The sequence below is a fragment of the Pholcus phalangioides genome, unplaced genomic scaffold, assembly GCF_987345545.1.
Source record: "Pholcus phalangioides strain wild (caught in Gottingen) unplaced genomic scaffold, Ppha-v1.0 ptg000005l_1, whole genome shotgun sequence".
NCBI lineage: Eukaryota > Metazoa > Arthropoda > Arachnida > Araneae > Pholcidae > Pholcus > Pholcus phalangioides.
The window spans coordinates 10,249,259-10,266,638 of record NW_028301598.1 but is presented as its reverse complement, the minus strand read 5'-3'; the positions used below and the strand labels follow the sequence as shown (position 1 = coordinate 10,266,638).

Genomic DNA, 17,380 nt, shown 5'->3' with positions numbered 1-17,380 from the left:
AAAAAAGGCTCCTCCCTCCCCCACATTGATTTATTAACTTACTTTCTTTCAAACTGAGCACAACTCAGATCTATTGCCATCTATGTGCAGTTTACTACCTAGTGAGTTGTGCCGGAAGTGTAAGTGTGTGTACCTAACAGTCTGGGTGCATATCTAGTGTGTGTTTTGTATTTGTGTCTGTTTTTTCAGCGCTGCCATCTGTATTTCAGAAGTATAATGACTGAATACTTGCACTGTTTGTAGGCCTTTTGCTCTCTGTGGCGAGACTTTTTAACAGGGAGATCAACTTTAGTGAACCACCACTGTGGTGACATGGGGGCTCGAACCCGGGTCCCCACGATGCGAGTCCATCACCATGACTACTCGACCACCACAGCGGCTGATTTATTATGTACTACTTAATCGTACATGCACTTGTTCACAATCATCTTGCAATTTCTAATAAATTGGGGCTGGAATGAATGTGTACATGTTCTGAACCTAACATGAAGTTTGTTTCTGTGTAGTGCTGCCATCAATTTTTCTAACCATGAGTGAAGTGTAATGATTGATTAATTGTACCATTGTAGGCCTGTTGCTCTCTGTGGCGAGACTTTTTAACAAGGAAATCAGCTCACATCTACGCTTTGAAGTGGGGAACCACAGAAAACAAACTTTAGTCTGACCACCACTGTGGTGACATGGGATTCGAACCCGGGTCCTCGTGATGCAAGTCAGTCAAGATGACCGCTCGACCACCATAGCGGTGACAGAATATACTGATACTACACTTTGATCTTAGCCAAAAGGCTGAGAAGCGATGCACACATGTAAACTAAATTGCAGCTCCTTTAATATCCTTATACAACCTACTCCTTGGGTGGGAAAGGGATATGAAGCAGAGAGAGAAGAGGCCTGCCCTATGCATGGTGATGCCTTCCTCTTGTTTTTCAGTTACTGCATGTAATACATTCTATTAATTCAAATAAAGTATGCATGTATTTGCTTATTTGGTGAAATACTTGACACGCGTTATGAGAAGTCATTTATTTTTTATTTCTTTCAGTCTGGTGGTCCCAGTGGGTCATTATTGCACATTGCCCGAGCAGTATGTCGTCGGACTGAAAGAAGGTAATTGTTGCAATATATTTGTTTTCAATTTCATTTGCCAATGACACAAACTGTGAATGATATTTCAATTTTCAATACAACTAGGTAATTTTTTTTCTCAATTACAATGATAGCTCGTCTAACGAAGATAATCCGTTCCAGAAATTACATTTGTTAGCCCAAACATGATTTTCTATAGGTTTCTATGGAAAATTGTTTAATTTGTTCCAGAAATGACCCAAAATTTGAAAATAATTTTCAAAGCACATTAAGGAGCACTGTAAAAATAAGATACAGTAACAGAAGGCTGAGATAAACAACTTCACAGTTGAATGAAGGAGCATTTAAAGGAAGATGGAGACCAAAACATCTTTTTCTTACACCGTGGATCGCAATCTTTTTTTAGGAGTGGGCCAAAACACAAAAATAAAAAAAAAATGGCTGGCCGGACATTTATTCATAATTGGAATTTTTATGCTTAGAAATGAAATTGTGGAATGTCTTTGAATTGGCTACCATGATATCATTGCAAACTCGCGCCAATGGTTTATTTTTCACAACTGTGCATAAATAAATACAGTGAAACCTCTCTTTTGCACCCACCGACGGAACAAAAAAATTTTTCCATAAATAGGGGGTGACTGTTAATCAGGGGTTCGAAATGCATACTTTTAATATGCAAGAGGAAATTACTATTTGGTTGCAAAAGAGGGGTGATTGCATCTGAGGGGGTGTATATACAAAGGTTTTTAAATCACATTCTATATAAATTTGCATAACTATATCTTCCATATGTAAAAAATGTAACACTTCCTTGAATGAATTTTTTAAATACACTGAAATGAAAACTTCTATACTATTATTTTGAAATCTGCACCAGGCTAGATAGAACCTCTAAGCAAGAGGCATCTGGGCCATGGACCATAGTTTGACCATCATTATCTTACACTATGTACGCTTACGCAGTCGGGTTCGTGAGCCATCTTTCTCTCACACACATGCAGATGTAAAAGATAAATTCCTCGAATGTCCATACTGTTCAGTTTCGTATTAAGAGTTTTACTGTATCCACTGAAACCATTCAAGTCTAAGGCTTTTTTTAAATGAATTTTCTCTTAACTTAATTCATTTATTAATTTATATTTCATATAAAATGGCTCAAAATCTTTCTGAAAGGGAAAGTGTATTTGGGAAGCGATTTTGAGGTGGAAATGGATTAACTCATTGGATTAATTTTGATTAGCACAAAAGTTTAGCTCATGACATGACAAATTTCATGTTTGCTCATGCGTCCATATAAAGTGTTTGTTAGCTGAATCTCTCCATAGTCGTTTACCTAAGAAGTTGCACATTGAAAGAAATCTTTGTTAGCCGAAAAATTCATAAGCAGAGGCATTGACTCCACTCATTATTCAACTCTTTAGTGACAGCTCTTGAAAAAGTGTGATGGAAATGCTGTAAATAATTTTTTTTCAGAGCCTGAAATAACCAGGGGTCACCTTTGATTACGAGATCCTCAGTTAATAAAATGTTATTCCTGTAAATACAAGCATTTACAGTCCATTGATCACTGGTTAATCTATTTACATTCAACATTGAAATGCTGTACACAACCAACTTCATATCTCATAGAGATTTAGATGTTAATCTACTTATGTTTACAAACAAATAAAAATCAAATTTCGATACTTAATGGTAATGAATTATTTCCAAACGAAATAATTAATAAATAGAATTATGCGAATTATTTCCAAATCCCTAGTTTGAAGGATTTTATTACCCATCATACAATCATGAAAGGTATACGCTACCAGTTCACTTTGATCTGGTCTTCATACTTTGGTTGAAGGAGGCTTGGTCAACTGAGGCTGTATTGCAAGGGTGCACAACCTTTTGCCCGTGAAAGGTTTTTCCCGAAGAATGATATCAATACACATATCACGATAGGTACACCAGTTTATAACCTGAGAACAGTATCTCCAATATCACATTACTGGCCTGAGGACTGAAAAGGCTGTGTACTAGGGTGGGTCGAAAAAAACGAAATTTTTATTTTCAAATCGCTATAGTGCGGAAAAGTTGCCTCCTTTAATAAGAAGAAAAATGACGTAAAAAATTTTAAAATCGGTTGATATCTTCCGATCACGCATTGAACTTGAAGTTTATGGAAATTGATGAAATCGAGCATTTTTCTTAAATTTTTTAATATGAGATAAAATTCTATGATCGACACGCAAAAGTTTGTTATGCTTGTTTTATGGTTCAATAAAGTAAAATAAATTAAAGCATCATTAATATTTTAATGTTTATTGGTCGCCAGCGTGTTTGAAAAACAGGAATTTACCAAATTTTTGCTGGTTTCATTGTGCAGCTTTTCGTCTGTTTTGTCAGAATAAAACGATCCAGAATTCATCACTTGGAGGTGGCTGCACGTTGAGTTCCACCCACATGCAGCCCAATCAACCATCCAAACTAGGCATGTGAAATTCACACTATATTTGAAAAATAGTTATTACAATTGACTAGAATTCGGTGGTCTGACCTTTGTAAGAAATCAAGCATGACTGATTTTGATAATAGCGTCGATCTGTGATGTAGCTATCTCTATCTCCATGTCACATCCTTTAGTTGAGGCCTCAGTAACAATTTAGGCATATCCCTCAACTGTCTGAGTCTGAATGGATCACGTGTGAACTGCACGTGGAAAGACCACTACAGTGAATCGTAGATCTACTCCATTTCAACGAAATTCCTCTCCGTCATATTTTTTCCACATATAGATGGTGCAATGAATCAATGAACGTCAGGACTCTGCCATTGGTCTTATCCTGCTGCCGAGATCTCTTCCAGCCCAGCTTCGTTACGGAGTCTGGAACAAAATATGTGCACCTGACAATCTGAGCCGTATTTATTGTTGTGCGGGAATGTTTAGTGCTGTCATTTAAATTTGAAATTATGAGTGAAGTGAAGTGGTTGAATATTTGTACCGTTGTAGACCTGTTGCTCTCTATGGCAAGATTTTTTAACAGGAGAATCGGCCCGCATTCGCGCCTCGAAGTCGGGAACCACAGATATAGATAGTGCATCTACAGGGCCAAAATCTTTTTCTGGGCCCATTTGATAACAGCTTACTGAATGTGAAAGCTCTCTGTGTTGGAGTATGAATCTGTAGATTGTTGGTTTCTAGAAGTAGACAGAAAGATGCTGAGAAAAGACGAGTAGTACTGTATTTATTAGGCATATCCAAAACAAAAAAGTCAGGAAATTTTCCAGGGGATTTGTTAATTCGAGATCCTGGTCGTCTGTCACATTCTAGATAGCTAAATGCGGCCAATAGAGTGCTAAGGTTATAGGAATACTTAAGTTAGCCAAATCCTTTTGAGAACCAGAAGTTCTCTTCATCTTGAAATTGTACGTGCCTCTGTGGTTCCACATGAAAAAGAACAAGTATTTCAATGATGAGCAGTTCAAAAATTGTGGTATTTATTTGATGAGAGAGACTTACTTAAAGTTGTTGATCCAGTAGTTGAACCCAATGCGTTCTTTGGACAGCCTGAAAATTTACTGTTGGCTATGATTGTTGATGACATTCGAGAGAACTTGGATATAGAAGAACCCTTTTTATACCCAGATGGTACTTTAAAGTACCAGGGTAAATAAATTTGTTTCGAATTAACTAATTGTTTCAAAAGCATTGTTTATATGTTTTTTAGTTTCTCTTTAATTAGAACTAAAATGACCTACCAAATAATTTACATGATGACTATTTGTTATTGCCATCACATTTATGCTTTTATTTTAATATATTATAATTTTCCTTTTATTCTATTTTTCTCAATGTCGGATATAAAGTGTAAAAGCAAGACAATCCGCCTCTAAAGGAAAAACCATTAGACACTTCGTGCTACGTAAGAAAAACTTTGAAGCTTCCGAACACACTGGAATTATTAACCGGAATACTTGCCTCTTGTATCCTTCTATCCTTCCCCCAATGGTACGGGAAGTATGTGATGATATTATATCATTCATCAATTCCGACACTAACCACATCAGAGGCATCGAAAGGTTTATCCGACAGACTCAGACAGTCGAGAGATGCATCAAACTTGTTACCGAAGCCCGAACTAAAGTATATAGACATGAGAAGCTTAAGTGTATATGAGATCTACGCTATTATCAAGATCAGTTATGACTGATTTCTCCAAAAAGTCATATTTTGAACGTGTTAATTTCGATGACTAGTTTTGAGATATATAATGTAAATTATACGCACACGCCTATTTTGGATGGTTGATTGGATTGCGTGTGGGTGGAACTCGATGTGCAGCCACATCCTTGTGGTGAATTCTGGGTCGTTTTGTTGTAACAAAACGGGCGAAAAGCTGCACAATGAAACTTGCAAAAATTTGGTAAATTCCTGTTTTTCGAACACGCTGCGCAACCAATAAACATTGGAATATCAATGATGCTTTAATTTATTTTACTTTATTGAACCATAAAATAAGCATAACAAACTTTTGCCTGTCAATCATAAAATTTTATATAATATTAAAAAATTTAACAAAAATGTTCGATTTCCTCAATTTCCATAAACTTCAAGTTCAATGCGCGACCAGAAGATATCAACCGATTTTTAAATTTTTTACGTCGTTTTCCTTCTTATTAAAGGAGGCAACTTTTCCGCACTATAGCGATTTGAAAATAAAAATTTCGTTTTTTTCGACCCACCCTACTGTGTACCCCTGCTCTACTGTATTAATTCAAGCCATTTTGGATGATTGGATTGTTTTTGCCTGTGAAAGTTATGATTGATGAAGGGAAAAATATCATTATGTAAACTAATTTCATCTAAAAAGTGGAAAAAATTAGCGCATTTCATGTCATGATGGAATTTCATCTGTTTCGTGTCATAATTATTCCCGTTTATCTTCTGTCACTCATTTCTTATTCTTAGATAAGTAACCTAGATAATCAGTTGCTTGGCAGGCTTAATCAAAGTGCTAATTAATGCTTCCAGTAAGTTTTCCCATCATAAAAATGTACCGCTATAAAGTTTTCTACTTTCTTATTTATAACAATATGGTAAATAAGTGATTGTAGAAAAAGTAAGCCGTTGTTTCTCACAAGTAGGTTTTTTAATGTTTTGTTAAGCTTATTAGTCTAGCATGGTTCTTAATGTTTACAAGTTCGAATCCACTGATACAAGTACCATTCAATGTACATTTTGTACAAAGATAATAAATGATGTATTTTAGTCAGTTAAGTAATTTCTCATTTTGTTTCGAAATAGGGTTGTTCCACTCGTTAGGGATGGTCAAGTGGATCAGTCAGTTGCAAAATATTTGAACAGGTAACAAATATTCATTTCCTCTTTTTCAATTCATTTTCTAACTCTTAAACTGAACTTAAGTTATAGCTTTTGGTATACACAGAAAAAAAAATTTCCTCTTTCCCCCCCCCCCCCCAATATCACAAATTATCAAGGAGTGTCAAGGAAACAGTTATTTTCCGGATATTATGCTGAGGTGTGAGCTCGGAAAGAAAAGTCATCACGTCTCCGTCGGGACTCGAACCCAGGCCCTCTTGCATACCGGGCAAGCATGCTACCATCTACACCACTGGGGACATATGAATCTGCCTTCCTAATTTCACGCACTGTGTCGTGAGGCGCTGAAGTAGAGGCATTAGTAGCCTCTCTTAACTTCAGGAAATGGCTCCTGGGTGGAACGGTTTCGAGAGATATAGATGGCTTTTTTCTCAGCCAGAGATATCAAGGAAACAGTTATTTTCCGGATATTATGCTAGGGTGAGCTCGGAAAGAAAAGTCATCAGCCTCTAATTCAGCACCTCACGACACAGTGCGTGAAATTAGGAATGCAGATTCATGTGTCTCCAGTGGTGTAGATGGTAGCATGCTTGCCCGGTATGCAAGAGGGCCTGGGTTCGAGTCCCGGCGGAGACATGATGACTTTTCTTTCTGAGCTCACCTCAGCATAATATCCGGAAAATAACTGTTTCCTTGATATCTCTGGCTGAGAAAAAAGCCGTCTATATCTCTCTAAACTGTCCCACCCGGGGGCCATTTCCTGAAGTTAAGAGAGGCTACTAATGCCTCTACTTCAGCACCTCATGGCACAGTGCGTGAAATTAGGAAGGCAGATTCATGTGTCTCCAGTGGTGTAGATGGTAGCATGCTTGCCCGGTATGCAAGAGGGCCTGGGTTCGAGTCCCGGTGGAGACGTGATGACTTTTCTTTCAGAGCTCACCTCAGCATAATATCCGGAAAATAACTGTTTCCTTGATATCTCTGGCTGAGAAAAAAGCCATCTATATCTCTCTATCAAGGAGTGGTTCAGAAGCTTACTAGGCTCGTTATATACAGTCAAACCTCTCTATCTCAAAATTAGATAGAGTTCTCGAGAAATAGTTTTTTCGTAAGAAAGGAAAAACATGTCAAAAAATTTGATTGATAAAAACTAAAAAATATTGTACTATGTTTTACTACATACTAATGAAATTACTGGTTAAGTTACACAATGTTCAATCACATTATGCAAGGTGCTGTAAGTTCGTAGTGAACTGTCCATTTCCACAAAATCGGAAAATGAAATTTATAGTTTCAAGTGTTTTTTAGTAATTCCCAACCCCATGTTTTTAAATTTCATCTTGAAATCGGAGTGACCCACCTCCATCACTGAGATGACTGGTTCCAAGCCCACCGCTTTCTTAAAGCAATTTTGAATTGTCTGTTGGCTGACTTTTTGCCATGCTAATAAACAAGCCATCAACATACCATCTACTCCCAGTTAATAATTATATCTGCCTATGATTGACAAGATCCATGAATGCAACAGACTGTAATAGGAATAATCCTTTTTTATTAGTTTCTTTTACCTCTGGAGAAATACCAGATTTGCGAGAAAAGAAAAAGTTCTAGTCATTCACATGGCATCCATTCCCCTATCAATCATACTATCTGTCTATGATTGACAAGATCCATCAACACAATGAGCTGCAATAGGAATAATCCTTTCTTATCAATTTCTTGCACTTCCGGAGGAAAGCCAGATTTGCATGAAAGAAAAGGAATTTCCATATTTTTTTTACTATCCATTGGGCTTGATCTTTGAGATAGAGAGTTTTTCAAAATTTACTTTGAGACAGAGAAATGAAAATGCATTGATTTGGTATAGCAAATGCAAGGGTTTTTTTTTTATTTTTCAAGATAGATATAGAGTTTTTCAATAAATAGATTTTTGAGAAAGAGAGGTTCGACTGTAGTTGAACTTGGTTATTTCAAACCTGGGGGGTAGCAAAAAAGTTTGAATTATCCAGTTAATCTATACTGGATCTGCAAAATAACTGCAAAATTCAAAATTTAATTATCAATATTCACATAAGGTTAATAACTGATCTTTGTTGATATACATTATTTCCCTGTTCTGGAATCCTCATTACTGTAGAATTTCTTGATCTTGCTCAAAACCTGATTTATGGATCCAGTTACTGATGATCGGTTACAAAACTTTTTTCCAAATTTTGCTGATCATTCGTATGGTATTGGGGAAATCTATTTTTACCAGAATTTGTTAGAAGAAACTGTTCTGAAAAAATCTGTTTCCAGAGAGTGAACAACATAATTCATATCGGTAATATACATATCTGTCATAAATGGTACTGCTTTTCCAATGCTTTGGGCTGAACAATGTAAAAATAGGCATTAAATTATTTTAAAAACATTCGCACAATTCACATTTTGAATTCTTTCTATACGGACAGTTATTTCTTAAATTGCTTACTTTTTTCTTGTTAAAAATTGTCATAAAACTAGGGGTATCTTATGTTCGAGCCAGAAGTTAAGGCTAAAAAATGGCACCCGTTCTTTTGCCTAAATTCAGAAACATCAGAATTTTTCAACTATTATTTTTTAAGATTTGTGTCTTAACAAATTAGTCAGTAGATAATAGCCCTGGACAATGAAGATTGAACAAATTAGTTGACAGAAGCAGCATCTGACTGCATGTGGATTTTCCTCAACCTTCTACATTTGCTCATACTAAGATCATGGATTTTTTCTCCTCCAAAACTTCATTTATCCAAAATATTCGAAAAAAATTCCAATCAATCAAGAAGTGTGAACATTAAATTAGATAGAAAATCCAATGGGAGTTTGTAAAAGTTTGAATTATCCAAAATTCAAATTACCCACATGTGAATCAACAAAGTTCCACTCTAAATTATTGATGGGAAAGTTTAAGGGTTTTCAGAATGTTTATTGTAAATAGCAGATATGATTTTTATTTTATCATTTCAAGGGTTTACAAATTCTTCTCTCATAATGATGCCAAAAACCAGAGTTAAGGAAATATGAAAGACCTAGTTTTGGGAGGAGGGGGGGGGGATGTAGCTATGCCGTCCACAAGCTCTCTTGCTCTTTCAGAAATATTTAATTTTCAGATCTGTGTTCACTAAGGGCGGATTCATGATTTTGCCACCCTGTGGGCTACATAAATCTTGCCATTTCTCTACAGTTTTAGTCAAATTTTCTTGAACACCCACTGTTCAACTTTGTTACCCATGCAAACTTGCTGCCTTAGAGCAAATGTCTTCAACCTTGACATTGCAGGTAAAAAAATTTCTATGAAGTCAGAGGGCCAAGAAATCATATTGCGCTACAGTGAAACCTCTCTTTCTCGAAACTCTATTTCTCAAAAAAAAAAAAAAATCTCCTTGCATTTACTGTACTAAATCTTCGCATTTTCACCTGTCTGTCTCAAAGTACTTCTTAAAAATCTCTCTATTTTGAAGAAAAATCATGATGATAGTAAGTTGAAAATGAGGAAATTCCTTTTCTTTCGCCTGAATCTAGCTTTTTGCCAGCGGTGAAGAAACTGATAAGAAAGAATATTTGTGATAATGTTATTGCTCATTGTGATGATGGATATTGTCTGTCATAGGTGGATGTTATATGAATAGGGGGGGGGGGAGACAGTTCACTTGAAAACATGTAGTGGCATAGGCAAGAGGTTGACTACCCTCCCCCTCCATTGGACGAGGTGACTGAAGGAGTACGAGAGAGTTTAGAAGTTCAACTGGTGGGATGATATTCATCGTTTGGCCAATGCGTACTTCTTCCTTTATGGCTCTTCCAGGCACTGGTTCAAAAACAACAAGGACAGGCTCAATTTGTGGACAACGTTTGAAGCCAAGCTGAAGGAAACCTTCAGTGACACTGGACAAAAGAACAGCTGGAGAGTCGAGCACAGGAGCGACCAATCAAACCATCTTATATCTAAGACATGTTGGGACTCTGTCATTAAGTAGACCCAGCCATGTCAGAAGACAAGGTACGTCTTCTCATAAAAAGAGTGGCAGAGGACATATACCTGGTGCCTCCACTCGAAATGTTGTGTTTGCTACAGGCAGAACCAATCAAAATCATTGAATTATTTTATTAGGCTAAGCCAAGTACAAAATGAAAAATAATTAACTGACCTATTAAAAAGAACATGACAAGCAAACTGAATAAAAAATAATAACCATCGAAAAGAATAAGCTTAAGTGACTATAGCAACCAAAAATTAAAAGCGAGAAGGAGGAAAGAGTTCTTTAAACATTATTTGTGTAACTTAATGAAAAATTTAATTAGTATTTAGTAAAAAAAATTCAGTATTTTTGTTTCTGTTAATGTTTTTTGGCATTTTTGGTGTGTTTTACCTTTCTTACACAAAAACTTTTTTCAGATTCTCCTAATTTTAAGATAGAGAGGTTTGACTGCATATTATTGGAAAATTTCATTTATTCTGAAATTGCTTTATCATCATCATATTAATTTTCTTCAATTTTGAATTTTTCATTAGGTACAAATTTCCATCAATTCTGATTTCTATCAAGTCTGAAGGGCTCCCCCTCCTGCTAAATCCTATCAACAAAATTTGTGTAATTGATTTTAATTGAGGAGGGAATGATCTATATTTTGCCAAATATTATGAATGTTGTAGATTGCAATTAATGATTCTGCCAAATCAGAAATTTTATCTTTTTTAATGTTATTTGGGAGAGGGTATATGTGTACCATTTGGTTCATTAATTTTCCATTTGCTTAGTTTAAGGGTTCAACAAGTGGAGTAGTCATTAAAAACTTGTCTGGGTGGAAAAAATAATTTTGTATTTACTACTTCATGGTCTTGGACAGTAACTAACATTCAAAATTATGGTACACATTTGGTGAAACAACAGTTTTCATAACAAAGCAGTTGGATAGATAGGCTTATTTTAGGTTTGGTGATTCTGATGCTACCCAAAAACTTCAATTGTCTTTTGTATTTTTAAGGCATGAAGAGGCATAAACAATGCTTACAATGATCAGCAAATAGCTAGAAATGAAAGTGGTTCATTTTTCAAAAACAATTACACTGCTATTGAATAGTAAAATGTAAAAAATCTCTATAAAAAGGATGGGCACATACAACACAGTATTACCATCAGGTTCACCTTTACTTGGACCTTGTAATTCATCAATTTTGCACTGTGATTTTGAAAGTGGTCTCAAAAGAGCGTCATTGTTAAAAAAAGTGCCTGCCTTTATAATTTGTTGTGCATTGTTGAAGAGAGTTGACAGACTCTGCGCTTTGGAAAACTCCAAAAAAAGAGTATAATATGTATTGTGAGGAGAGAGAGAAAAGAATTATCTGTGTGGTTGCTAGTACACTGTTTTCATCCAAAAATAGTTTTTGTAACCAAGTCATTTCTACCATTTTGCTTTGAATTGTGTCAATCCTATAGGAGACTATGGAAAAAAGTTGATTAAATTTTTTTTTAAAATAAAAACAACTTTTTAGGGTTTTTTTTTATTATGCTATGATTATGTTATCTACGGGTGTACCCTCCCCGTCTCACCTTTTAGTCCTGATTTTTCCTATTTTTTTAGTGGGAGCCCTGAGTCTGGAAATATTTTCATTTATTCTGAATTATTTTTTTCTTTCAATAATTATGAAATTATTTCTCATTTATTCCAATTCGAATTTATTTCTTGTTAATTCCAAAACTATTCTGAAATTAGTTTTCTTACTAGTTTTGTTTTTTGAAAGTACAGTAGAGTCTCTGTAGACCGAGGCCACCTCGGATTATCAAGAAACTTAGTTATCGGAAAAAAAATTACTAATGCTTTAAATGTTGGTTTTACTTTAAAAAAAATGCAATAAAAAAGTAGTACTGGCATGCTTACTTTATTTGAATAAGATATAGATGCCATAGGATGTGTTTCAAAAAATAGAGAATGTTAAAAGGGTGAAAAGATATAAGTAATTGAGAAGAGTTGGGGATGGGATTGATGGTGAATGACACTGAGACCCTCCAGTGATATTACGTAGCCAATTTGGGGACAATGCTATTGTCCACCATTATGAAGGGAAACGGTTAAACTTGCTACTCTTTCTCAATGACCCCTCTTGAAAGTTAAAATTATCTACATCCATTCAAGAGAATCTAATATTTTATTACACCAGTTACCCATTATGGGGCGAGGGGGGGTTTCTAGTCCCTTCCAAATTGAAATAACTGTACAATATGTAAATACTGAATAGTATTCTTGGGAAGGAAAACAAATAAATTAGGTTTTTGGTGGGAAAAAAGAGAGAAAGAGGGTCTCAAGAAGGAAATTCCAAAAATTTTCAGTGCCTTGAATTTTCCAGAAATTACAACTTTCTGGGCTTGAATTTTCGAGACTACTGTAATTTTAAAATTACTCTTTTAGCCATTTCTGGAACATAATTTTTCATTCAGGGTTTTTTCAGCATTTCTGTGTTATGTAAATCTTATGTAATCAGTTATGTACATCTTTTTGTCAGCATCACTGCAAAAAGCTTCGAGTACACGCGTCGAAAACTCCTGCCTTAAGATATTGCTCATTTATCCCTCCTATAAATATTTCTCTAATGTACAAACCCCTTGAAGACAAACATTAAATGGCTCTGTTTTTTATAGTCATGATTTTGATTATTGTCATTATATGAGTCAGGAAACAGGCTCATCAAATTTAAAGAGAACGATCAACTATGTATCATGAATTGATTGTTTAAGCTACTACAAAAAAGTGGACGTGGACAAGAAGTGAGATTGACTATATCCTATCTAATAAGAAGCACATTATTCAAGACTGCAATGTTGTCATCAAATTCAATACAGAAAATGACCATCATTTGGTGAGGTGTAGAATGTTGCTTACCACTAGAGTGGAAAGAGCAAAACTTATCAAAAATACAATAACTGTCATTGATATGACGAATCTTTGAAAACATTGATGTAAATTCCAGTTAGAGCTGAGGAACCAGTTTGGTTTGTTAAATAATATCACTATAGATGGGCAAGATGTCACCATGATGAACAGAAATTCAACCACTACCGTAAAAGAAATAGCAGAGAAAGTTGCTGGAGAATAGGAAATCAAAATTGTGAAAATAACAGAAGAAAGGAAGAAACTGATGAAAAATCAAAGAAAATTTTAGGTGAAGAAAAATGACCCTAAATCAAAAGTGGAATGTGTGGAACTTTGTAAGATGGTACGAAAACAGATTGCATATGTGATGAAGTGATATTGTAAAGAAAGCACTGGAAGATAGTAGAAGCTTAAAATCAGCAAAATGAAAACTGTGTATTGGGGAAGAAAGAAAATATTTTTATTGAAAAGGGAAGATGGGAACCATCGCAAAAGATGGAAATGAAATTATTATTATTATTGATAAATTTTGTTATGCTCTGTTCAAATGTGAAGTAAAGGATTGGAACAGAGAGACTGAGGCAGGAAGAAAAGAAAATAGATCAGAAGATGGGATTTCAATTGATGTTGTTAACCCTTACAGCAACAATTCCGGGATATGTCCTCAAACTTTACCTGCTTTATTTCGGTCACCCCGAAATATCTCAGATTCTTAACACACTTTTATTTCCATTATGGCAGTTATAATACGGTCAGGAAAAATTTAAAAACCGCTTAAATGGTTAAGGAAGCATGATAAAAATTTGCCAGTATGCTAGCTGCTTTGCTACAAACTGTCTCATGAAACTGAACATCTCAGAAGATTGGAGTAATGCAATGATGGTTCTACTTTTCAGAAAGGGGGAAAAAAGATTATCGACCAATAATTGTACTATCTGTAATTTATAAGATCTTCACCAAAGTGCTGATATATAGGCTTTAATCCAAATTGGATGAAGCTCAACCAAAAGAACAGGCAGGATTTTGAAGTGGATTCAGTACAATGGATCACATCCAAACAATCAGAGAACTTATAGAGAGACACAAGGAATACGAATTACAATTGTGTATGGCCTTCATTGATTTTGAGAAAGCATTTGACTGCCTTCACATCTGCTGTTGTTAAAGCTCTAGATATAATTGGGGTAGAGAAGACTTATATCACACAATATCATCAAAAAAAAATAAACGACAAAACAACTGCAACGATTCGTTTGGATAAAGGAAGAGCAAAGATTAAACTTGGAAAAGGAGTCAGACAGGGTGATACTATCTCACTAAAGCTCTTTACTGCTGTTTTAGAAGTATTCAGAAAGCTGGATTGGAATGAGAAAGGAATTAAAATAAATGGAGAATTTCTCAACCATTTGTGTTTTGCAGACGACATTTGTTGTTATCAGCAGTAATTCAGACGAACTAGAAGAAATGATACAAGAATTGGCGAAGACAAGTAATAAGGTGAATGAATCTGCAAAAGACTAAAGTTATGTTCAACCCCTTTGCGTTAAAGAGGACAATCTTGCTCAACAACACAAAGATAGAAGTAGAAAGCTATGTATACCTGGGACAAATTACCTTGGACAATGGAATCATTAAGGAAATAAGCAGAAAGATCAGGATTGGATGGAGCACTTTTGGCAAAAACTGTGTAATTCTGAAGAGTCACATGCCATTATGCCTGAAAAGAAAAGTTTTAACCAGTGTGTGCTACCAGCACTGACTTATGGAGCTGAAACATGGACACTCACAATCAAAAATCAAATTGCCATCAAATCATACAATACTAATATTGGTAATTACTGTGCTGTAAACAGATTTTCCGAATTTTATAATGAGCTTCCTCGACATTTGGATATTTTTCATTCGTCTGTTACAGACTTTAGAAGATTTTTGCTGTGATTGCATTGTATATATCTTTTTGTGGAGTTTTTGAATTTTGCGTAATTTTTTATTTTTTGTCTTTTTGGTGCTTTATCATGTAGTTATATTTTCTATTCTGTGTTAATTGTTATTCTTACTGCAAGCTGTAAATATATATATACATACAGACTAAGATGTATGCTAGGCATCTCAAGAAAAGGCATTAAATGAATCGTGGATAAGGAATCAAACAAAAGTATATATGACATCATGGAAAGAATCATGTCTAAAATGGAAATGGGCTGGACATATTGCAAGAAGACAGGACAACAGATGGACCACACATATTCTAGATTGGTGCTCTCATGGTGTTAAACATCCAAGAAATTGTCTCCACATAAGATGGATTGACGAGATCCGAAAAGTGGCTGGAGTCACTTTTCGGTGGAAGGCTAAAGCATCATACAGAGTAAAATAGAAAAATTTAGAGGAGACCTTCATCCAGCAGTGGATAGAAAATGGATGGTTGATTATTTTTATTCTTTTTCTTCGGTTTTTGGCTCAAATTTATTTTTCCATGTAATTTTTGTTACATTTCATTTTTTCCAGGTTGAGTGATTATTTGTTCACGGTGGCAAGAGTCGTAGCAAAAAAGAGTAATAAAGAGGAAAAAATCTATCAACGACAAACAAAGAAATCTTGATTGCTGATCAAAGATTCATTTGTATGAGTCAAAGCTACATGTTTTGAAATTTATGGAACTAGTAAGAATATTTGTATGTGATGAGAGCTGTGTCACGAATATTACATGTTTGAGCCAAATGCCATTAAGGATATGCAATTTTATGCATGTGAATATCTATATATATAAAATTGAATTTCTGTCTTTGTGAGTGTGTTCTCTATACAAATCTACAATTTTAGATCAATCATCACCAAGTTTTGCAATATACCAAACGAGGCCCGACTTGAACGATAAGCTACTTTAAAAGTTCGTCAGAGCAGGGCAAATGCCTGAAATTGGCAATAAAACTGTCAGGCAACAATGGTTTCTGGGCCTCAACAATCACTTTCGGAATGTTTATTTTAGTTACCATGGTTCCTTAGCAATGAATGGTTTTCAAATATGTGAACAGTGAGATATTTTGATATGTGTAACGGAAGAATTTTGTTTTTCTGTAATTTTTTTCCCTAGACCACACAAATATGAATGGTTGTAGAGGTTTGTGTTTTACAAAATGCTTACAAACCAGTTTTTTTTAATTAGTGAGCTAGCTAAGGGCAATAAAAAAAAGCAAAGATGACTAGAAAGTGTTCACATGATTCAACTGGTCATATTACTTTCATTCACATTTACTATGACATTATTGGTCACCTCAATTATTTTAAATACTGCTTACTGAGGAAATATCTACTTGTTCATAATCTCTATGACTGTGAGAGAGTTTTTGAAACATTATAATCCTTTAGGAACGTCAATTGTGAAATGAAAATTCCATACTTTTTTGCAACATCAAAAGAGTTTATGAATAAATGCAGTACCTAAGCATAATTCCCAGCACCTGTTATAGACCTTGGGACACAGCCACACTGTTTGGGAATCACTGTTGTAAAGAATTGTTGGGTCTGTTGAGATAAATTTTTCGTTTGAAAGGAAGCAATTCGCAGGGTTCCCTCTTCTACTTACTAGGTTTTGTCCTACTTTTCTTATTAAATCCTATCAACAAAATTTGTATAAATTTTTATAAATTAAGGGAGAATCGTTGAAATATTGCTGAATAATACAAATGTAGGAGATTGCAAGTAATGATTCTGCCAAAGTATATATAAATTGTATCGTTTTCTGAGGTTATGTGGGGAGTGCATGTGGACCATGTGGTTTATTAATTTTTCTTTGCATGAAAAAAAAATCCTTCCTCCCCTCCTATGAAGCATAGATTTTTTCCCGACTCATTCAATAGATGATATATATAGGTATAATGAGTAAAACATTCAAACAAATAAGTGCATAATTGAAGAAGATACTCTTTAAAAACCTCAAAAATTGGCACAAAGTTGTACCATTTTATGGTAGTTGTTAAAAACTTCTGTCTCGATGGAAAAAATAATTTTGCATTTACTATTCATGGTCTTGGACTATTCATTATACAGTAAATAACAGTTTTCGGATAACAC

General features: G+C 34.9%; 1 protein-coding gene, 2 non-coding genes and 1 pseudogene across 4 annotated transcripts in view; 3 read left to right on the top strand and 1 right to left on the bottom strand.

The window, feature by feature from the left end:
* LOC149086276 (corrinoid adenosyltransferase MMAB-like) overlaps positions 1–16,093 on the top strand; it is a 36,210-nt gene extending 20,117 nt beyond the window's left edge. For both annotated transcript variants that reach the window (XM_089232306.1, XM_089232305.1), the window contains exons 6-8: positions 1,046–1,110; positions 6,380–6,439; positions 15,815–16,093. In XM_089232306.1, the coding sequence (XP_089088432.1) occupies positions 1,046–1,110; positions 6,380–6,435 (121 nt within the window). In that variant the 3' untranslated portion in view covers positions 6,436–6,439; positions 15,815–16,093. The remainder of the gene's footprint in view (positions 1–1,045; positions 1,111–6,379; positions 6,440–15,814) is intronic.
* Positions 651–801, bottom strand: LOC149086279 (U2 spliceosomal RNA; annotated as a pseudogene).
* Positions 6,978–7,051, top strand: TRNAT-GGU (transfer RNA threonine (anticodon GGU)). Its single transcript has one exon. It is a non-coding gene; the product is annotated as a tRNA-Thr (tRNA).
* On the top strand, positions 7,257–7,330 carry TRNAT-GGU (transfer RNA threonine (anticodon GGU)). Its single transcript has one exon. It is a non-coding gene; the product is annotated as a tRNA-Thr (tRNA).
* Positions 16,094–17,380: the final 1,287 nt, after the last annotated feature.